General features: G+C 38.4%; 1 protein-coding gene across 1 annotated transcript in view; it reads left to right on the forward strand.

The window, feature by feature from the left end:
• The window catches only part of LOC150091450 (exportin-4-like), a 748,459-nt gene extending 724,306 nt beyond the window's left edge, over positions 1 to 24,153 (forward strand). Inside the window, exon 24 of the mRNA XM_090383995.1 lies at positions 23,820 to 24,153. Coding sequence (XP_090240121.1) covers positions 23,820 to 24,014 — 195 coding nt within the window. The 3' untranslated portion in view covers positions 24,015 to 24,153. The remainder of the gene's footprint in view (positions 1 to 23,819) is intronic.

The raw sequence follows: 24,153 nt of genomic DNA on the forward strand, positions 1-24,153 counted from the left end.
TCTGTTCGTGCCCATTCTACATACGTGGCCAAACCATCTGAGCCTTCGCTTCTGGATTTGGTCGGCAATGGTTGGTTGCTGTTGGCATCTGGCGCGGATGGTATCATTAGTGATGCGGTCGCGAAGAGAGATGCCCAAGATCTGCCGCAGGCATCGCATTTGGAATACCTCAAGTTTGTTCAAATCTAACTTGAGACAAATCCATGTTTACGATCCGTAAAGAAGAATGGGCAGGATCAAAGTCCGGAAGAGTCGGATTTTAGTCTTTGTGGAAATGTTGGTCCTCTTCCACAGACACCATTTGAGCGAGGCGAACGCAGTGGCCGCCTGTCCAATTCTGCTGTGGATTTACATAGTGGATGCAATTTCTTCTCCTGGACCAGCGACCCAAGGTATTTAAAGTCCTGCACTTGCTCGATCTGGACGCCTTCGAGATAGATGGTGGCTTGTGACCCATCTGTTGTCAGGGCCTTTGTCTTACCAGCATTGATCTTCAAACCGTATGGCCGGGCAATGCGGGCAATGTCGTAGAGGATGTCCGTGGCTTCAGCGTCGTTACCGGCAAGGATAGCACTATCATCAGCAAACATCAGGTCAGTCACATAGTGATCCTTGTCATATTGTATGCCCTGTCTGTTTCTGAATGCTTGCCTCATAATGGCGTCGACCACGATGTTGAAAACAACGGGGAGGCTACATCCAGGTACTGGTGGACTCCAGTTTGGATGGTAAATTCCTCAGATAAATCGTTCTGGATGCGCACCTGGCTGGTTAAACCGTTGTATGCAGTTTGGAGGAGTGCGATGACTTTTCGAGGTACATGTTCAACCTCTAGTAGTTTCCATAAGGCAGGCCGGTGGACACAGTCGAAAGCAGACTTAAAGACAATGAAAACAATTTAGCATTTTAGCATTAGTAGAGGCATTTGATGCAAGAAAGCAAGCTTATGCAGCATCAGCCAGAAAAAAAAAAAAAAAAAAAAAACCACTTCCACTTCACCCCTCTGTTCGTTCAAAATACCTGTCCAGCTGAGCCTTAAACTTATTTAGGCTATCAACCTCCACCACAAGGGATGGCAGTCTGTTCCACCAACCAACCACCCGCTGGCTAAAGGCAAATTTCCGCACGTCTATCCTACATCTGTCTTTCCTCAATTTGAATTTATGCCCTCTCAGGTGATTTTTCTGAGCTAGAGGAAGAATCCCATCAGCATTGAGCATGCTTAAACCATTCAAGGCTTTATACACCTCTATCAGATCACCTCGCTGGTGCCTAGTCTCCAGACACTGTAATTTGCAAAACTTAAGCCTTTCTTCGTAAGAGCACCCCTTTGTTCCATTCACTAATCTTGTTGCCCTTCTCTGTACTCGTTCCAGCAGCTCTACATCCTTCTTGAAATGAGGCCTCCAGACCTGTATACAGTACTCTAGGTGTGGCCTGACCATTGCCTTATACAATGGAATAATCACCGCCTTATCCCTGCTGGAAAAATTCCTGTATATCATTGACAATACTCCATGAGCTACTCTTGCAGCCCGTCTGCACTGCTCAGAGAACTTCATATCTGCCTGCACAATCACCCCCAAGTCCCTTTCATTCTCTACCACTGTCAGTGTAGTACCACAGAGTTGATACGTTGCTCTGGGGTTGCTGTTTCCCATGTGTAGTACTTTACATTTGTCAATGTTAAACTTCATTTGCCACCTCTCAGCCCATCTGCTCAACCTTTCCAGATCCTGTTGCAGCAGCATAGTGTCAGTAGTGTCCTTGACAACCCTGCCAACCTTTGTATCATCTGCAAACTTGGACATTAAGCTTGATATACCATCATCAATATCATTTATAAATACAGAAAACAATAATGGACCCAACACTGAGCCCTGAGGGACTCCACTAATAACATTAGTCCACGATGAGCAGTGTCCATTGATTACCACTCTCTGTCTTCTCCCCCTCAACCACCCCTTTATCCATAGCAGCAATTTGCCTCCAATGTCACACTGCTCCAATTTGTGTAGCAGTCTTCCATGTGCAACAGTATCAAAAGCCTTTCTAAGATCCAAGTATATAATATCAAAGTTATTCCCTGCATCCAGTTCTTTTGTGACTGCATCATAGTATCCAATCAAGTTGGTCAGGCAAGACTTCCCCTTAACAAAACCATGCTGTGTCTGAGCTATAACTGAAGTCTTGTCTAAATGATCCTGCAGTGCTTCTTTAACCAGTGCCTCCATTAATTTTCCTGGAACAGAAGTTAAGCTCACAGGTCTATAATTACTTGTGTCAGCCTTTGATCCTCCTTTGTGAATTTGGGTCACATTTGCACATTTCCAGTCTATGGGTACCTCCCCTGAGTCCAAGGAAGCTCTCATAATTATGGCTAAGGGTTTGCTTACTTCCTTTGCTGCCTCCTTTAATATAACTGGATAGATCCCATCCACCCCAGGTGCCTTTCTTGTGTTTATCTTCAACAGTTTCTCCTCCACTTTACTCCCAGTTATTTCAAGATTCTGTAGCTTACTGCTAGAGTTGAATACACCTCTGGCATTCCCCTTGCTGAATAACTCCTCATGTGTGAATGTCGATGCAAAATATTCATTTAGTTTGTTAGCTACCTGAGCAGGATCTTCAACAGTTGACCCATCAATATCAAGTGGACCAATCTGATTCATCCCCTTCCTTCTAGAGTTTACATAAGTAAAGAACAACTCTTTGCTGTTTTTCTTTGCATCCCTTGCCAAGGATTTCTCGTAATCTGCCTTCGCCTGCCTAACCTCCTTTGTAACTTGGTTGCATATCAACTTGTATCTATCATAGGCTTCTGTGTCATGTGTTAATTTGTAAGTATCCCATGCATTTTTCTTCTCTGCCATATGCCTCATTAGTTCATCTGACATCCATTTTGGCCTAATCCTTGAACAATATTTCTTAGTTGGTATGTAAAGCCTAGTAGCTTCCAAGATAAGTTCTTTGAATGCTTCCCATTTTGAATTTGCTGTTGGTAACATCATCAGTCCTCAGTACATTATATGTGAGTTTTATAAATGGCATAAATCGCTATTTTCTGGTGACTATCTAACCATATATACAGGTTGTTCAGCAATGTATTGACTAAACTTCAGGAATGTGTTCTTGGGATAATTTTCTGCAAAATGTCTTATAAAATATAATCATTTAATTTTTTATCTGTTTAACGTTGGGAGAATACATTAAGGAGCTGTAAGCTAGCACTACTATAACTTGTATCTCTTGCCTGGTGTGCTTTGTTAAAAATGCTGCAAACAGCTATAATGGAGAATATATTTACATGCATTTTGTATGTGGTTTCTGCACTGGAAATGGCTTCTCTAACACAATACAAGCAACCATATCCACATCATAGAAATGAATATTGGAATGTGTTGCAGAATATATATATATATATATATATATATATGTAGAGAGAGAAAGAGAGAGAGAGACTGGCTCCTTCCTGTGAGTGAGGAGAATGTCAGCAGTAATGTTTGGGTGCAGTGCAGCAGACACCATGTCTGGGTTAATTTACAGGTAGGATGGTCAGCACCAACATAACTGACTGGTCACATGAAGTTTTGTTAACTAATAGGTAAAGCTTGAGCTCTTGCTATGAACACTGCTTAGCCCATAACCCTAGCATCAAAATTTAAGGCTTATGAACAAGCCGACACTGAGGTGAACTTGTTTGTAGGCTTCCCGCTTTAATGAGATTTTAATGTAGCACTCATACAGTGCAGCCATGGCAATGATAGACTTGTGAGAAGGTGCATTGTTCCCAGTGGAACAAGATGCCTTTGCTGAGCTTGCAGAAGGAATTGACTTGGCTTTCTCTGAAGGGGAAGAAAAGCTGTTTCCAGTTTTTTGGACTGCTCCTTTGTCTCTGATTGTAAAAATAGATGTTACTATAACTGCATGAAACTTGGTGGGTTACTGTTTGAAGTTACACATTAAGTAAAGAAATTTTTTACACTCTACCACTACCCTTTCATACTTGGGCCATGGAGTTTTCAAATCCTCGTTGTAATAGTATGGGAAAGGAGAGGGGTACGACAGCATAAGATTTTACGTGGCTCCTAATCACCTAGCAGAAACTATGTGTAAAAAAAATATATATATATATATATATATATATATGGAAGAACTTTAAAGCCTGCTTGCATACTCCATTTGTCTCCATAAATTTTAATTATATTCACTGCTGTCATTTGGCTGTAAACCAAATGATAGCGATGAATCTTATGCCACACACCAACTCAATAATATCCTGACCAGTTCTATCTATTGGATATCATCATTTTTTTTCACTTGATGTGCTTCACAGTTAAAAATATAATGCTTCTTTTCCTAATCTTATGTCATGTCTGTTTTTACTTTAGGTAGAAATTTGTAGCTATATGCATATGGCTATATACATGTAGCTCTTTGTGTATAGGTATATTCAAGGGGCTTACATATATATGCAGAAATATGTAATTATTGGGAGATAGAGGATTATTTTAATTTACCATATATTGAAATTCTGTATCTGTTTTGTCAGAATTATACCATTATAATATTTCTATTATATCAGTATCTGATTTACCCAGGAGCTAGCAGATGGTTGAATCCAATCAACTAGCTGATCACAACACATATTTTTTTTTGATTGACACAGAAAAATAAAAATATAATATTTTGGATACTGCAAATGCCAGAAACTAATTAATTACCTGCCTGTTTAATTCATAAAGTACGTATACCTATCTAATGGGTTTTTATAATTAAAAAATTATAATAATTTTACAGTAGAGATAGATACACTTTATTTTTAAAGTAGGTCATATGGTGGGAAAGATTTTCAGCCCCTGATTCAGCCACTTCAAATTTATTGTCTGTTTAGTATATCAGTTCTAACTATTATGATGTGAATTACCTCTAATGTATACAAACACATTAGAGGCTGTCCAATCATGTTCTTCCATGTACATGGTGATTATAAAATAGCTTAACATAAGAATACAGACATAACTGCATTCTAAGGGAGGACAGAAAGTGAGGGAGGATCACACCACAAAACAATTAGTGGTGTGAATCATCACACCACTAATTGTTTTGTGGCACTACTGGTCGTGAGGTCCGCTACTGCCTCTGGCTTTCGAATGAAAATTCATAATTAAGAATAAGATGTTATGTAAAGTGGGTATTTATTATATGATAAATACTGTTCTGTTATGTAATTGTAAACTTTAAAACTAGTGGTATACGAGGTGCTACCAAAATGTTCCTGAAATTTGAATGTTGCGTGGGAACTATGTCTAGAATGGACTTGTGCCACTAGGTAACACTGCATGCATCCATTGTGAATCAGTGTGCCACGTAGTGTCGGGCTGAATAGAGTCATTGAATATTTATGCACAGTTCTTTGGCAATGCATTTCACATAGTTTGCAATTGTTGCGATGGCTGATGTGAGAGAGCAACGTGCCTGCATCAAGTTTTGTTTCCTTCTTAATGATACAGTAGCAGAAACCCATAAGAAGTTGAAACAGGCTTTTGGTGACAATGTTTTAGGCCAGATGCATACTTACTACTGGTTTAACCATTTTAAAAACAATCGAATGTCAGTTGATGGCAATTATCGCTCTGGGTGGCCATCATTGAGCATCACCGCTGAAAATGTTGCAAAAGTTCAGGCGGCGATCCTTAAAGACTGCAGGCGGACCATCCATGACATTTGTGGCATTGTAAGGCTATCGTACCATGTCAGCAGATTTTGTCAGACGAGTTGAACATGAGAAGGATTGCGGCCAAGTTCGTGCCATGTTTACTTAGTGAAGACCAAAAGCAGCATCACATGGAAGTTAGCAGAGATCTTGAAGAATGGGCCAGGAGTGATCAAAACTATGGTTGTCACTGGTGACAAGAGTCGGGTATATGGGTATGACCCAGAAACCAAGCAACAATCATCCCAGTGGAAGAGCCCATCTTCGCTCCGACCGAAGAAAGCCCCAACAAGTGAGGAGCAATGTGAATTCCATGTTGATCTGTTTTTTGGACATTAATGGGATTATCCACAAGAAATTTGTCCCTCCTGGCTAGACCATCAACTCAAAGTTCTGCTGCGACGTCCTGAGGCTGTTAAGGGAAGCTGTCAGGAGGAAATGTCCAGAGAAACGGTGCACAAAGAACAGGGCAATCATTCCTCACCCCCTTATTCGTCAGACTTAGCCCCCCCTGCAACTTCTTCCTATTCCCAAGAATGAAAATCAAGCTGAAGGGTCAAAGATTTGACAGTGTAGAGGATAACCAAACCGAATCACAGGCGGTCAGTGCTGAACACTATGACGAAGGACTTTCAGGTAGCATTTAAACCATGGGAGAAGCGCTGGGATCAGTGTTTACACTCTCAAGGAGACAACTTTGAAGGTGACGGTGGTGAATAAGACCCAGGGCGAGTTTAATCCATTTCGGGTACTTTTGGGCTTGGGTCATAGTGCAACGTAATTATTTTTTTATGTAATGTGCCCATTTTGTCCCCCCCCCCCCAAGGCCTGAGAGCCCTTGTGCAGCTGCATCACCAACGTCAGAGAATGATCTGCCATTGTTCATAATAATTTTGAGGAAATAACAGATTGTGAATATTTATTTTAAAAAAATAATAATGAAAACAAATACAGTGGAACTTCTCTATTACGAACTTTTATTTAACAAATTTTTTTGCAAAACATTGCATCTTGAAATGAAATTACTAGTAAAATTAATCCCATATAGCAAAGTGTTAGTCTCTCTATAACGAATTTTTTAAAAAAAATTAGTAAAAGCATTTTTGAAGATTTTCAAGAATTTACTGCTAAACAGCCACTCAAATATATGGCCCCCTTCCCTCCGAATTGCACATTAGCATCTGGAATTAATCATCCTTTTAGTGAATACTTGTGGCTATTGACACCTGTAGGATGGTCTTTGTTTAATTTTTTTTACAGTTATAAAACCAAATGGGTTTCTTAAAAGTGGTCATAAACTTTACAATATATAGGGTAGATCTTGTAAATTGATGTAGGCTCAGGGGAAAACAAAATTCGATGAGGTAAACCTTTAGCGTGCTGCGGCGGCAATACATAAAATGCTACCATAGTCAGATTTTACTAACGCCTACTGAGTGACATCCGCTTCTCACCTCAATTGTACCATGTGACCTTACTGTCAATCATTATATGATATGTCCATTCTCATCTAACTGGAATTCCAGTAGATGGTTTTCATTAATTTTTTTTTTTTTTTTCTTAATTTCGTTCTTTTAGAACAATTTGCCATCAATCACATAAGACTATATGCTCTTGTAATTTTTTTTTTTTTCTTTCTGAAAAGTATACAGCATACATTAACCATAAATTTTCTTTTGTGTATATATGAATGAAAGCAGAATAAAAGAAATTCACAAACTCGTATATTTCTTCAAAGTGATTTTTATTATTATTTTTTTTTATGTGAACCCCAAACACGAGAGGTATTATAACCTATAGTACTTAGTACCGTGCTTGGGTTGGAGGTTGAGAAGACGAAAGAAGATATTTGTTGACATTGGACTTGAACTTCTGTAGATTGTAATTTTCAGGAAATATGTATGAAGGAAGGTTGTTCCAGAAAACGGCAGTTGAATGAATAAATGAGGAAGATGAAAAGTTGGTTCTGTGGGTTTGAAGTTGGACAGTAAATGGATGTTGGCTGGTGGCGGCACGTGTTCGGACTGTTTTGAAAGAGAGAGCGGGAATTATAGAAGCCAATTCAGAAGAACAGTGCCCGTGGAAGTATCTGTAGAAGAGGCATGCAGCAGAAACAGTGCATCTATGAGAAAGTGAGTGGAGAGACTCTGTTAGAGATGAATCATTAATTAACCTAACTGCCCTCTTCTGAATGGAATCAAGAAGCCTGAGAGAGATTTTGGGGGCACCACCCCAGATGTGGGAACAATATTCCATGGCAGGGCGGATTTGCGATTTATACAGAATGAGTAGCTGTTTGGAAGAAAAGTAACGCCAAAAGCGAAAGAGAAAACCAAGTTTTTTAGATGCAGAGGAAGCAATATTTGTAATGTGCTTGTGCCAAGAGAGATTAGAAGTCAGGGTAATCCCCAAAAGAGATATATCTTTTGCTTAGAAATCGGAGTGTCACTAAAGATAAGCATAGGAGCAGAAGAATCCTTTTTGCAAGATTGAGACAAGACTGAGTTTTAGAAGGGTTGAAATCAACTAAGTTGTCTTTGCCCCACTGGAGAATTACCTGAAGATCGGCATTTAAGGAATTGGTAGCAGATTTTCAAGAAGTTGAAGCTGATTGAGCAGGACAAAGTTTCTCAAAATAGAAAGTTGAATGCAATGTGCTATCATCGGCAAAACTATGGATAGGATTTCCAGTCAATGGAAGAAGGTCATTGATATACAAGAGGAAAAGAGTGGGGGAAAGAACTGAACCGTGGGGAACACCGGCATTAGTGGAGAAGTTAGAAGACAGAGAGCCATCTACCATCACCCTCAGTGAGTGATCACAGAGAAAACTGGATAACCAATTACTAAAAACAGTTGGCAAACCATAAGATGGAAGCTTGTTTAGAAGACCTTTATGCCAAACACCATCAAAAGCCTTTGAGATGTCAAGAGCAACTACTTGTGTTTCACCGAACCTTTCCATTGAATTAGTCCATAAATGGGTAACATAAGCCAGAATATCTCCAGTGGATCGACACTGAGGGAATCCATACTGGTGATCGTTGATCAGATGGAAGGTTTCTAGCTAGTTTAAGAGTTGGCGGTTAATTGATTTCTCCATTACTTTAGAAAGAGTAGAAGTAATTGCAATGGGACAATAATTGGATGGGAGGGATTTGTCACCCTTTATAGGAACTGGCTGGATATGAGCAAATTTCCAAGCAGATGGAAAAACACCTTTGGAATAAGAAAGTGAAAAAAGGCGGCAAAGAATAGAAGTAAGTTGAGGAGCACAGGTTTTGAGAACAAGTGGAGAAATACCATCAGGACCTGGAGCTTTCTTAGCATCAAGATTCATCAAAATCATTCTGATATCCTTTTGACGGAAGACCACAGGAGGCATTGAATGGAGCGTGTTGGGAATGGTGGGAGGTGTTTTACCAAGATCATTAATACATGAGCTGGAAGAAAAATGGGATGCTAGCAGGTCAGCTTTATCCTTGTCTGAAGTGGCAACAGAACCATCTGGTTTGGACAGAGGTGGGAGCAAAGATGGGCAAAAGTTGCGGCCAATAGCTTTGGCAAGAGACCAGAATGCTCGGCTACCATTAGGGCAAGAAGCAAGTTTTCTACTCTTAGCCTGTTCAAACTCTAGTTTGGACTGATTAATAACTGCTTTACAATTGTTGTGAGCTTTGGTGTAAGCAGAAAATGAAACTGAAGAATTAGAAACAAGCCAATTACGATATGCAACATTCTTCTCTTGGACAGCCTCAGCACATTTATTGGAAAACCAAGGTTTAGATAAAGGATGAGATTTTAAAGTGGAGTGTGGGATAAAGGATTCCATTCCTGCAAGAATAATTTTACTGACACGATCTGAGCAAACATTGACATCAGATTGATAGGAAAGGTCACGTGATATTGTTGAATTTGCAAGTGAATGTCATTGAGTAGGCGGTACTAACAATTCACTATACGGCCAGTGCAGCGAAGTTTGCGGTGTGTGCATCGGCAAGAGCTGCAGTCAAGTAATTTTTACAATTGCGGAAACAATGTCGAAGAGAAAAGTGTTTAAGTATTAATGATAAAGTAAAGATTCTTCATGATATTGATGGCATACCTGCAGGCAGCTTATCTATGATTTTAAAAAATCAAGAATCGATTTTAAATGCAATTTGAGGAGCAGAAAAGAAGCACATTAAGTTGTGTATATATGAAGATGTTGATAAAGCTGTTCTAAAATGGGTGCAAATGATACGTGAAAAGAATACCATTATCAGGTCCAATAATTAAGCAACAAGCTCTGAAATTTGCACATTCCCTTGGACATACAGAATTTAATGTGAGCAGTGGGTGGCAAGATAAATTTAAGATGTGCCACAGAATTGTGGAAAAGGTTATTTGTGGAGAAAGTGTTAATGTGAGCGAAGAAGATTGGAACAGTTGGAAGAATATGAACCTAAGGATGTTTTGAATGCTGACGAAATGGGTTTATTCTTTAAATGTTTACTGAACAGAACACTTGCTTTTAAGGATGATAAATGTTTTGGCGGAAAACAAAGCAAAGAAAGAATCACTGTGCTAGTTGGAGCAAATATGACAGGAAGTGAAAAATTAAGACTTTGTCATCAGAAAATCAAAAAATCTAAGATGTTTTAGAGGCACAAAATCTTTGAAAGTTGACTACACCTTTAATGAAAAAGCATGGATGACAAGTGATATCTTTGAAGACTGGAGATTAAAACTAGACAAGCATATAACAAAAGAAAAAAGGAAAACGTGTTGGTAACTGACAACTGTCCGGCACATCCTGCCAGTATTTCTGCCAAACTTAAAAGTGTGAAGTTGTTTTTACCACCAAACGTGACGTAAAAACTCCAGCCAATGGACCAAGACATTATTAAAAATTTTAAATTTCATTATCGAAAGAGAATAATAATGAAGATTGTCAATGCATTATCAGAAAATAGAAACTTGGAGGTTACAATTAACCTTAGAGATTGCATCTCTGAATTGGAAAAAGTTTGGACAAACGATGTCACTCAATACACTATTCAAAATTGTTTTTCGAAAGCGGGATTTGCATTGAATACAGAAGTCGAACAACAACTGGACGAACAAGATGAATTGCCCCTTTCACAACTGAAAAACTTTTGGACATTATTAGAATCGTCCGGAAACATTGAAAATGAAATAATGAAATAAATGGATAGTTATGTTTATGTAGATCAAGATCTAACTACAACAGAACATCCAAATGAAGATGAAATACTGCTGAACAGTGTTAGACGTGACCATGATCATGAAATTAACGATGACGCTGAAGACACATCAGAACAACCCGTAGAAAAGCTGACTCGCGAAAAAATGATTCACGCTTTTAAAACAGTTTGTATGGGTCTACGGTTTTGTGAAAATGTTCCTGATAACGTTTTAATGCTCTGAACAAATGTGAGGTTTTCTTTGAGAATCAGACATTTTTTAATTGTACTGTGCAAACGAAAATTACACATTTTTTTAATTTGTGATATTTACTGGTGAAAATTGTGTAAATGTAATTTAAATAAGTGTTTTTGAAATAACAATTTCTAATAAAAAATATATTCTCTGTATAACGAAATTTCTCTATAACGAATTTTTTCGCTGGATTTATCGAATTCATTATAGGGAAGTTCGACTGTATATGCCAGAATCATTTTATTAAGAAGAAAATGCATCAATGAATTTATTCGTTTATGCATTAAAGATTAATAACAATCATATAGAACACATCTATTTTTTTTTTTTTTTTTTTTTTATGAAAAATCCCAAACACTAGAGGTATTAGAACTTACAGTACTAAGTACCATGCATGGGTTGGAGGATGAGAGAGGTGGAAGAAGATATCTGTTGATATTAGACTTGAACTTGAATAAGAAGCTACACAGAACAGGAGTAAGTTCAGGAGTACAGGTTTTGAGAACAAGTGGAGAAATTCCATGAGAACCTGGAGCTTTCTTAGCATCAAGATTTGTCAGAATCCTTCTGATGTGTTGATGGAAGACCACAGGAGGCATTGAATGGAGCGTATTGGGAATGATGGGAGGTGGTTTACCATTGATCATTAATACACAAGTTGAAAGAAAAGTAGGAAGCTAGCAGGTCAGCTTTATTGTTGGTTGAAGTGGCAATAGAACCATCTGGTTTTGACAGAGGTGGGCAAAAGTGGCAGCCAGTAGCTTTGGTAAAAGACCAGAATTCTCGGCTACCGTTTGGACAAGAAGCAGGTTTTCTACTCTTAGCCTATTCAAAATCTAGTTTGGACTGATTAATAACAGTTTTACAATTGGTGCAAGCTTTGGTGTGGGCAGAAAATGACACTGAAGATCTGAAAACAAGCCAATAACGATATGCAACATTCTTCTCTTGAACAGCCTTAGCACATTTGTTGGAAAACCAAGGTTTAGATAAAGGACGAGATTTAATGGTGGAGTGTGGAATAAAGGATTCCATCCTAACAAAAATAATTTCACTGACACAATCTGAGCAAACATTGACATCAGAAGTTTTGAAACAGTAATCGAAGGAAAAGAAATCTCACAGATCATCCTGTTTTGCATTCTTTTAATGCCAAACAACACGAGGCTGGGAATGGCCATAAGAGATAGGCTCCATTGTAGAGGAGACCACTGCCAAGTTGTGATGTGAGGTGCCTAGAGGATCACTCACCTCGACCATGTACTTAGAAGGGTTGTTTGTAAGAAAAAGATCAAGCATGTTGGCTGTGTAGTTAGTATTGTCTGGTATTCTGGTAGGTAAATGAACGATCTCTGTGGGGTCATTAGTAATTGTAAAGCCTCAGCATCTCAACCAGCTGGGTCTGTATGACTAGAAAACGGAAGCCGGCTGGAGTTGTGAACATTAAAATCACCTAAGAATTTTACCTAAGAAATTTACCTTGCTGTTGGCAAAGTTGGAGAAAGTCAAGTTTCACAGTGTTCCCAAATGATTAGTGGAGTTGGGTGAATGATAGCGGTAACAGATGAATTTGACAGAATGTGGTAGAGATTTTAAGCCAGAGATGATCGAAAAGAGGAGATTCCAAAATACTAAGTCTCTGACAGTGAATATCAGGACAGACATATCCCCTTTGAAGCGAAAGGAATCATACAACGAATAATTCAGACAACTGAGATGAGTGGTGGTTGAATTAACCGATAACTGAGATTCTGTCAGACTATAAGTAGAAATGGGCATCATTGAGATTAGAACTGAGATCACGTATATTTGTGAAATGAATGAGTAAGTGCTTGGGAGGTTTAGATCTTTTTGCAGATAAGTTTGTTTTATTAGTTTGACAATTCCTGATGTATTCAGTAGTAAGAAAATATGTGTTTGTGGGAGGGGGAAAAACATGCTGTATGAAGTAATGAAATTTTTGGATATGATGTACACAAGGTAAGAATATACTCAGCTCCTTTACATAACGTGGCCTTGACAATGCTTCCTGCATACACAATCCTCGGACTCTCTTCAATCACTATCTGGTAGAGAACAGGCAGTGAGGTTATACAATAGCTGATCCAGAAATCTCCTAGAGAGTGACCAATATGTTTAGTCTGCTGTACTAACTAGCAGGCGGCCTGCAAACACTGTTTTAGAGCTGTACCCTCGAAATGTAAGGTCAATAATTAACAGATAGAATCATAAATAATAGTGAAAATTACATTTAAAATTATGTAAAGTGCAATACAGAGAAGTGAATTACCTCCTAGTTTTGGATATCTTTCTGATGTAATAAAATGTTATTTCATTAAAATTTCCACCACATGAATTCATTTATGAGGGTGATCCAAAAAGTCAGGTAGTTTGAGGTAGTTTGTGAGAAGACTCCTATTAATCATACCATTATAAAATTACATAACAATCAAGGTACGATTATAGTGTTTCAAGAAATGGTGCTGCTATTCTTTGTTCATTTCTTTGGGTAAAGCAAATTTGGTGCCGCGATCAGTAATTCAATTTTTGTCTGAAAAGAGTGTACTAAATGCATTGCCCATGGAGAGATTGTGGTTTCAGACAAACAGGTTTGTTCTGGGTGTAATGAATTCAAGAAGGGGGCAGGCAAACATTTCTGAAGAACCAAGGAGTTGCGGAACTTCAACAAAAGGAAAAAGGATAGTAACAGCAGGAATACTAAGCAGAGTGTTTTATCAAACAGGTGTTTGAAATTTTGAACAGTTGCACCCTGTGCAGCTGGTAAAATTTTCATTTGGTTATGTCCAATATGCACAAGATTATCACCTAGCAGCTTAGATTCCATAAAGTGTGTGCATGCTGGGTATCCAAGCATTTGACAAAACAGTACGCAAGGCACTCAGTGACTCCAGGTCACTCATTATTATAACAAAGGCAACAAGTTTCTGAATAGGACTGATGTTAGTTGAGATGTCACACCCCAGAAGTGAAGCAAAATGCAGGCAAAAAAAAAAACCACAGTTAGTACTGTCAGACTGGAGAAACTGAAGTCACAATCATCCAAGATGCTTGATAACGGGATATAGTTTTTATTACATGCCAATTCCACCCCTCACACAATGTTACACAGATACATCAGTGGGAGGTGTTGCATTCACCCTGCAATCCAGACTTTGCCCTTTAAGACTTCTTTGTTTGGATTTTCAATGTGTTATCTTTCTGGGAGGCACTTCAACACAGATGTGCATTTTCAATGTGAATATCAGTTGTTGACTCTTAGGGTTTAGTACTGACTTATTTTCTGGAAAGGTATTGAGAATCTCTTTTCTTATGACTGGACAAATCCTTAATAAGCAACATGACTATGTTGCTTATTAAGACTATGTTTAAAATTAGTATAGGTACCTTGATTTATGTAATTTCGTAATGATATGATTAAGTGTTCTGATAATACCTTGTTATCTTACATTTAGATCCACCCTTATAAAAAGTTGGGCACTTTTTTGAAAATTGCTTTCTTATTCAACCAGTAATGGGATCTTTGAAATTAATGCTTTGGTTGCTTATATCATTTATTAGGTGTTTTCAGTAATCCTGCATATGCTGACTATCAATATCAGAATATTATACTAATATTCTGGAAATATATCTTACCCCTAATGTTCTAGACAGCATAAACCCACATGCTGCTCCCCCTCCCCAAAAATTATATCCTCTGTTGTAAGAAGTTAGTTAATTTCTTTTAAAAAATATACTTCGTTTATGAAAGTGGATGTCAAATCACACAATACTGTTCATTTGTCACCATATACTGGTTTATCAGTATTAAGCTTGGATGTTTCTTCAGCTCACACAACATTTCGAATATTAACAACACCATGAATATAAAATGGAGGCTTCATCAGCCTATAAAGTTTAAACTGGCCATTGTTAGTCATATTCAAGTTGGGCAGTAGAAAGTTATGCTAAGTAGTAGTAGTAGTGGCATGTGATGCAAGAAAGCAAATGTATGAGCTTATGCAGCATTAGCCAAAAAAAAAAATCACACCATTCCCTCCAAATGCCTGTCCAGTTCCTCCTTAAATTTATTCAACCTATCAACTTCCACGACAGATGGAAGTTTTTTCCAGCAATTAACATAAATAAATAAAAATAACCACTTCCACTTCACCCCTCTGTTTGTTCGAAATACCTGTCCAGCTGAGCCTTAAACTTAATTAGGCTATCAACCTCCACGACAAGGGATGGAAGTCTGTTCCACCTACCAACCACCCGCTGGCTAAAGGCAAATTTCCGCACATCTATTCTACATCTGTCTTTCCTCAATTTGAATTTATGCCCTCTCAGGTGATTATTCTGAGCAAGAGGAAGAATCCCATCAGCATTGAGCATGCTCAAACCATTCAAGGCTTTGTACACCTCTATCAGATCACCTCGCTGGTGCCTAGTTTCCAGACACTGTAATTCGCAAAACTTAAGCCTTTCTTCGTAAGAGCACCCCTTTGTCCCATTCACCAATCTAGTTGCCCTTCTCTGTACTCGTTCCAGCAGCTCTACATCCTTCTTGAAATGAGGCCTCCAGGCCTGTATACAGTACTCTAGGTGTGGTCTGACCATTGCCTTATACAAGGGAATAATCACCTCCTTATCCCTGCTAGAAAAATTCCTATATATCATTGACAATACACCTTGAGCTACTCTTGCAGCCCGTCTGCACTGTTCAGAGAACTTCATATCTGCCTGCACAACCACCCCCAGGTCCCTTTCACTCTCTACCACTGTCAGTGTAGTACCACACAGTTGATACGTTGCTCTGGGGTTGCTGTTTCCCATATGTAGTACTTTACATTTGTCATTGTTAAACTTCATTTGCCACCTCGAAGCCCATCTGCTCAACCTTTCCAAATCCTGTTGCAGCAGCATAGTGTCAGTAGTGTCCTTGACAACCCTGCCAACCTTCGTATCGTCTGCAAACTTGGACATTAAGCCTGATATACCATCATCAATATCATTTATAAATACAGAAAACAATAAAGGACCCAACACTGAACCCTGAGGGACTCCACTAATAACATTAGTCCACGATGAGCAGTGTCCATTGATTACCACTCTCTGTCTTCTCCCCCTCAACCACCCCTTTATCCATAGCAGCAATTTGCCTCCAATGCCACACTGCTCCAATTTGTGCAGCAGTCTTCCATGTGCAACAGTATCAAAAGCCTTTCTAAGATCCAAGTATATAATATCAAAGTTATTCCCTGCATTCCCTTCTTTTGTGACTGCATCATAGTATCCAATCAAATTGGTCAGGCAAGACTTACCCTTAACAAAACCATGCTGTGTCCTAGCTATAACTGAAGTCTTGTCTAGATGATCCTGCAGTGCTTCTTTAACCAGTGCCTCCATTAATTTTCCGGGAACAGAAGTTAAACTCACAGGTCTATAATTACTTGTGTCAGCCTTTGATCCCCCTTTGTGAATTGGGGTCACATTTGCACATCTCCAGTCCATGGGTACCTCCCCTGAGTCCAAGGAAGCTCTCATAATTATGGCTAAGGGTTTGCTTACTTCCTTTGCTGCCTCCTTTAATATAACTGGATAGATCCCATCCACCCCAGGTGCCTTTCTTGTGTTTATCTTCAACAATTTCTCCTCCACTTTGCTCTCAGTTATTACAAGATTCTCTAGCTTACTGCTAGAGTTGAATACACCTCTGGCATTCCCCTCGCTGAATAACTCCTCGTGTGAATGTCGATGCAAAATATTCATTTAGTTTGTTAGCCACCTGAGCAGGGTCATCAACAGTTGACCCATCGATCTCAAGTGGACCAATCTGATTCATCCCCTTCCTTCTAGAGTTTACATAAGTAAAGAACTCTTTGCTGTTTTTCTTCGCATCCCTTGCCAAGGATCTCTCGTAATCTGCCTTCGCCTACCTAACCTCCTTTGTAACTTGGCTACAGATCAACTTGTATCTATCATAGGCGTCTGTGTCACGTGTTAATTTGTATGTATCCCATGCATTTTTCTTCTCTGCCATATGCCTCATTAGTTCATCTGACATCCATTTAGGCCTAAACCTTGAACAATATTTCTTAGTTGGTATGTAAAGCCTAGTATCTTCCAAGATAAGTTCTTTGAATGCTTCCCATTTTGAATTTGCTGTTGGCAATATCATCAGTTGATCCCACTGTATAGAATTTAAATACTGTCTCAGTCCATTGTAGTCGCCTTTACGAAGGCAATACCCCTTCCCTTTACCCCTAATGGTAGTTACCTCTTTGAGTAACTCCCACTTCAGCACACTGTGATCACTGCCACCTAGTGGTTCATTTATCTGCAGATTCTTAATGCATGAAGAATCACTACTGATAATCAAATCAAGAGTATTACTCCCTCTAGTTGCCTCCCGAACATACTGATGTAGAAAACAATCATCCAATAAATCCACAAAAGCCTTGCTACTGTGTGAGTGACCAGCCCCCAAATTCCAGTCAATATCTGGGAAATTAAAATCCCCCATTATAAGACTCTCTGATTTACTGGCCCACTCTATTTCTCCGAACAGTTTCTTATTATACTCATCAGAGTCGTTAGGCCTATAGCACACTCCTGCTCTCAATTTTGATCTCCCAATGCTTATGTCACACCAAACTGACTCGACACTGCACTGTCCAGCGATGTGGACTGGCTTCACTTCCTTGGATTTTATGTGTTTTTTAACTAATAGCATAACCCCTCCTCCCTTCCTATCCTGTCTATCCTTTCTGTAGACATTGTACTCCCCAAATTCCAGTTCTGCATTCCTTATATCTGTGTGACACCACGTCTCTGAAATCCCCACAATATCTGCCTTTGATGTTTTGAGCAATACCTCAAATTCATCAAATTTATTTACTAAACTCCTAGCATTGGTGTACACACAAGTATACATGCACCTGTTCTTTTTCTTAGCTACCCTAACACAACCCATGTGTTTACTTGTACCCCAATGATTCCCAGCAGTCTCTGAAATATCCTGCATCTTATTTTCCAGGCTGCGGCTCATTCCAATAGAAGCAGTGCAAGAATCACTTTCACCTCTGCCAGTGGCTACTGTTAATCTATTAGTCCTTGTATCCCCCCAATCTAGCAGTTTTCCGACCCACCTAACACTGCCTCGATAGCATCAGCAAACATTCTTGCACCCTTTCTATTTAAGTGTATCCCATCCCTGTAGAAGCAGTCTCTCCTGTTAACAAGTACAGACCAGGCTGAAAAAATTCTACCCTTGAGCCCTGCACAATCTTTCCAGGGCCGAATTGATTGACAGGGCTCTCATCATATACTCCCTCCTATCGTGTCTGGGCAGAATTGCAGACACTTTCAATTTCAACCCTAATTCACGGTTTTTTTTCATCAATGACCTGTACTTGTCAAGTAATTCCGCCGGTCTCCTGCTCTTAATATCATTAGTGCCAACGTGTACAACTATATCACCTTTTGTGCCCTTAAAAGATGATATCCGCTCTACAACGTCATCAACATTTGCCCCTGGCAGACATACCCTGGTCCTGTTCCACCTATCCTTTTTACAAAGCATGTTTCCCGTTTCCCTGACAATAGAGTCACCAACAACTACTAGTTCCTTTGGGACCAGCGCATTCTGCCTTGGGGGTTGCCGCTGTGTTGCGCGATGACCAAGTGCAAGCTCTGGCATTGGTGTGGGCAGCTGAGAGCTTGATGGGCCCCTCACTTGTAATCCTTCGAGGGCATCCACCCTGTCCTTCAAGCTCTCATATAGGCTCATAACAACGCTGAGTTGTCGCCTTATCTCCTTACACTCCTTGCATCGCACACATACAAAGACATCCCCCATGGCAGTATCATGTCCCATACTTGACTGCTCCGCAAACATCAAGCAAATAGTGCATCTTAAAAGGCTGTGATTCAGAGGACAACTGCCCCCCTCAGTTCTCCCCTGGGCCACAGCATTCCCATTAGCTTGAGCCTTTTGTTTTGCTGCTCTGGTTTGAGTCATGATTTAGATTTACTTTCAATAAAATTTCAATTTCTGTACAAAATTAAATCCTAAACTTGTATCCAAACACAGTTATAACGCTATATTTATGTTTCAGTAACGAATGTTATCTACGGAATATTTACGTTTCAGTAACGAGTGTTATCTACGAAATATTTATGTTTCAGTAACGAGTGTTATCTACGAAATCCCTTTATATAACTTTCGTATCAAGTTATGTATTAATTATTTGTTTTTACTAATTATTTATGTTACGTAACCTAAGTGGTTATACGTAAAGTTAAAAGTACAATTTAATTGCCAATGAAGTTCGACAAGATTAATAGATTTTACTGATTAATTTTCCCGTAACAATGGCGGATATTTACGAACGGTAAACACGTGTATTTGATACCCTTTCCGATACTAAGTAATACCTACAAAATCTCTATCTAAGTTACTTTAAACTCAAGTACCGTAATAGGAATATAAGCTACTCTAGAAAAAAAGTTAATATGTCAATTTAAACTAATAAAGCAGAAAATAAATCAGAAAAAACTTCTCTGTTCGAAGAGCAGCAGAAAGGCACGTCCGCACCGGCAACCTCGTCCTCAGAAGTGTTGTCCTCAGATTTGCTAGAAGGCTGTTCTGTTTCAGCCCCACATAGGACAAAGTCACCTCGCACAATACAAGATGATCATCTTCTGTGTAAATACCACGACACCTTTTTAATAATTAAACACATTTTGGTTGAAAGGCATCTTTTATAATCAGTGTTATCTGTCTTGTGCAATCTTAGATTTTTATTGGATGATGAGGATATGTGAGATATATTCAAGTTTTTATAAAAATTATTAACTTATATTAACTTCATTTAATGTACTTTTTCTATACCATACGATGTGATGCACTATAAGAATCCTGAACAACCAATGAATCAGAACAATGCATCAAAACAATATTTCCATTATTGTGCATGATAGAGCCTTAGTTGTGAATTTTTCAGCTGCATAGGTTAGTTCCCCACTAAAAAACTAGGACCATGGGATAGGACTATTCCATGGTCCTATAGCCTTACACCCAATTCCAGCTCTCATTCATATTGTCAGAAGTACTTCTCTCAGTCATACTGTCAGAAGTACTTCTCTCAGTCATACTGTCAGAAGTACTTCTCTCAGTCATACTGTCAGAAGTACTCCTAGTACTATTCCTGCTATGCAAATTTCTTCATTTGAACATGAAGAAATTTGCATAGATGGTTCTAAATAGCACAAGAAACAAATCTGTATGCTCTCAGCTGTAATAAATTTTTGGTCCCTGAGGTAACAACGGTATTTCTGAAAGAAATTCAAATACTTTATTACAAAATAAGCTTAATCAATATTTTTAAAAATTAACTTGCCTAAGTTAATTTTTAAGCATGGTGTTTTATTTATATTTGAATTCTGTAAACTAAATTCAATATTTAGTGACCAAATGGGTAGCAGTAATGCCAGCTGTAGTACCACACTTAGTGGAGAATGAAAAAGATCTGGGTGGGCAGTTGTGCTGTCAGATATGAAGTTCTTTGAGCAGTGTAAATGAGCTGACAGGATAGCCTATGGGGTTTTGTCAGTAGTGAAAATTGGTGATTATCCCATTGTATAAGGCAGTGGTTAGCCCACACCTTGAGTACTGCATATGGGTCTGGAACCCTCATTTGCAGAAGGATATGGATCTGATGGAGTGGGTGCAACCTGGTGCTATTACCAGGAAATGCTTCAGTTCTGCAAATTGCAGCATGTAGAGTTTTACCTACATGCTGAGGAGATCTGATTGAACTGTTTAAGACTCAATGTGGATTGAGTAAATTCCTGCCCATGGAATCCTTCCTTTAGCTCAGACTAAAATGAGGCTATCCTCATTTTAGTCTGAGCTAAAGACAAATATCCACACATCATAGATGTGTGGATATTTGTCTTCAGCTAGCAGGTAGTTGATTGCCGGAACAAACTTCCATCTGGTGTTGTAGAAGTTGGTAGTTTGAATAAATTCAAGAACTAGACAAACTGTTGGAGGGGACTGATAAGTGATGTGGGGTTTTTTTTTTTTTTTTGATAATTCTGTATTATGAATTTTTATACCTCCAATATAAAATAATCCAAACCAAAAAATAATACAATAAAATATTTAATATAATTGATGACAGATTAACTATACATCTATATGTACAAACCTGTAACAATAATTAAAAGAATCAAAATCACAAAAAAACTAAATAAATATATGAATATACTCTTTCATCAGTGAGGGATGAAAGTATCTTTGACATAACTGCCTTCATCCAGTGTCATATAACAAAGTAGAGGTCGACCACCGGTAATCCGGACATAATTTCCACGAACGTAATTTCTCTGCCAGCATCAGCTGTTGACGCGAACTCGTAAACACTTAATATTTAGCTGGCAAGCCATTCCCATGTGTTTTTCTGGATTTATTTTTATAACCTGCTCACATTTAGCCCCAGCCATGGTTCCAATGCATAAAGGAAGTGCCTCTTGTGGTGTAAAGCAAATATTGTCCATAAACAGATAAAGTTGAACTTCTGAAAAAACTCGACAGCAGTGTGTCTGTGAGAAGTTTAACTCTGCTTAATTGTAAATTCCAGCAATTTCTCTCGGTTCCTCTTATTTTAGTAATTTTCTTTTAGCCATTCCTTTTTTTTTTTTTAAACACTTATACAAACTTGTGGAAAAACACAACACAAAATGATGGATAATACAGGGTGCTAACGAATTTGTTTTCACACAATCTCTAACAATACTGACAAATATTTTGCGAGTTTATTTTATCGTAATTTGTTTTATTGCAGCGCTCGTTGTGCTTGCAGTAAACTAATCACAAACAACCTTCATATGTATGCCGTAATCACAGAGTAGTATCTTACTTCTCTGCGGCCGTAATACCGTCACACGTATTTTTAAACCGACATGGCTTCTCAAGAAATAGTAACCAACATGTGTGGCTATGTTGGTCACGTATATGCAACATAAAAGACTTTTTTTATATATATATATTTTAAGCGAAAAAATGACAACACTGACATTACAATATTTATTTTACAATTACTAATCAAGTTATTTCCTAAATATTTTTTGGCCCCTGGAGAATATTTTTCTTAAACTAGCTTGGCAGCCAACGTGTTAAATGTAGAAGGAGGTGGTTAGCTGTGAGTAAAATGTATGTGCTAAAATAACCACCGGTGATCCGGCACCCCACAGGTCCCAATGCTGCTGGATTAGTGATGGTCGACCTGTACCAACCATGCATTTTTTACCAAGGGGTGAGGAGAAGGATCCAGTGTACTATATAGAGGAACCAATGTGTCACCGTGTAGCAAATGACTGCTCAGTACAGTGGAATCCTTGTAGACACGGATAGTGCAGTGTGGTTGGATTATCGAGCCATTGGAAAGCAGATGATGACTGAAAAATGTTTGTGCCAGTATTCAGCATCTTATGGAGCTTTGTGTGGTAATGTATGCAGGCTGTGCTGTGTGTAATCATTAGGCAAGTGTTCCTAATGTGTTTTGCCTGGTCAAATGAATCACATCATGTGGATGGACAAGTGCAATTGTAGCATACTTAACATTGAAGTTCTCAAACTGTGCTGGACAAAGAGGAATACACAAGCCAGTGGAGGTAGGTGGGGATGTTTGGATGGGATACCCTGGACTTCCCAATACTTACTAACCAGGACCTCACTGGAGACTCATACAAGTTTTTTTATTTCTGATAGGTCAACCACTTATGGTGACCATCTTTCCTGACCACTAAGGCATCTTTTATCAAGACAGTGCTCTGTCACAGGGCTTCAGTTGCATAGGACAAGCATTTTGGCTAGTTCACGGACACCATTGAATGAGTTGTTTGATGTTGTGTGTAATTACTAGGTAGGTGTACCTAAAGTAAAGCTTTCTTTGACTGTAAAGACAACATATATATAATATATATGTTGTCTTTACATTCAAAGAAAGGTCATTAACCATTTCTAGAACCTTGTTTATTGAGGGTAATTGGATGGTGGAACAAACTACCTATCACGGGGTATTGCAAAAGCAGGTAGTTTCTATAACTTTAAAGAAGAATTAGACAAATTACACTGGTCACAGGAAATTGATCTGCTAAACATGTACTGAAATTTTAGTAACTTAATGAATGACCAATTTCAATTATTATTTTTTTTTTGTCTGACACTGTGAGCTTGCTTCCTTTTCAACTACTAGTGCTATTTTCTATATCAACCATAGTAAAACATTTACAGCCTGCAAATCATAGCAAAACACACTGAATATCATCTGCTATCAATGCAGATTAATAAATAATCTTTATTGATAACAGGTAATGGTAACAATACTTGCAAGTTTCTAACGAAGACTTTGTTGGTGCATAAATTTGCACACAATTACACTTAGCAGTTTTCACCACAAAACAAATTTGAGCTGTATAATGTAGATCAACAGCCTATTCAACCTATATTTTGGTAGAGAAACACAATAGACCAAAGAACAGTTCAAGAATTTAAGTTAAAATTTTGGTTTTAAAAACATCTTTATTTAATTCTTTTAGATAAAAATTTACTGCAGACATATTGTCACATTTCATGCTTATATTTCTGTTTCAGGAGAACTACAAAGAACTGGTGCAAAGCCTAATTGACAGTCAGACTGACTCTACGAATATGCATCGAATGCTCACTGCCTTTAATCAGCTCACTTCTGATGTACATATTGGATTAGATCGTGTAAACAAGATGAAATTTAAAGAAAATTTTGAAAAATTCATCACTGACGTCAGAGGTTTCATGTGTGTGAAATAAAAGTACCCAGTTGTCCTGTTTTAAAGGACACATTTCATTGTTAATAGAAACCATTGTAAGCATACTGTATCAAATACTGCCAAAGCATAACCGTCAGTCATAGGTGTGAATATCATTGTAGTTTTATATCATGTTTACA

This window comes from Mastigoproctus giganteus, chromosome 1 (genome assembly GCF_048544385.1).
Source record: "Mastigoproctus giganteus isolate SK-2022 chromosome 1, ASM4854438v1, whole genome shotgun sequence".
Taxonomy (NCBI): Eukaryota; Metazoa; Arthropoda; class Arachnida; order Uropygi; family Thelyphonidae; genus Mastigoproctus; species Mastigoproctus giganteus.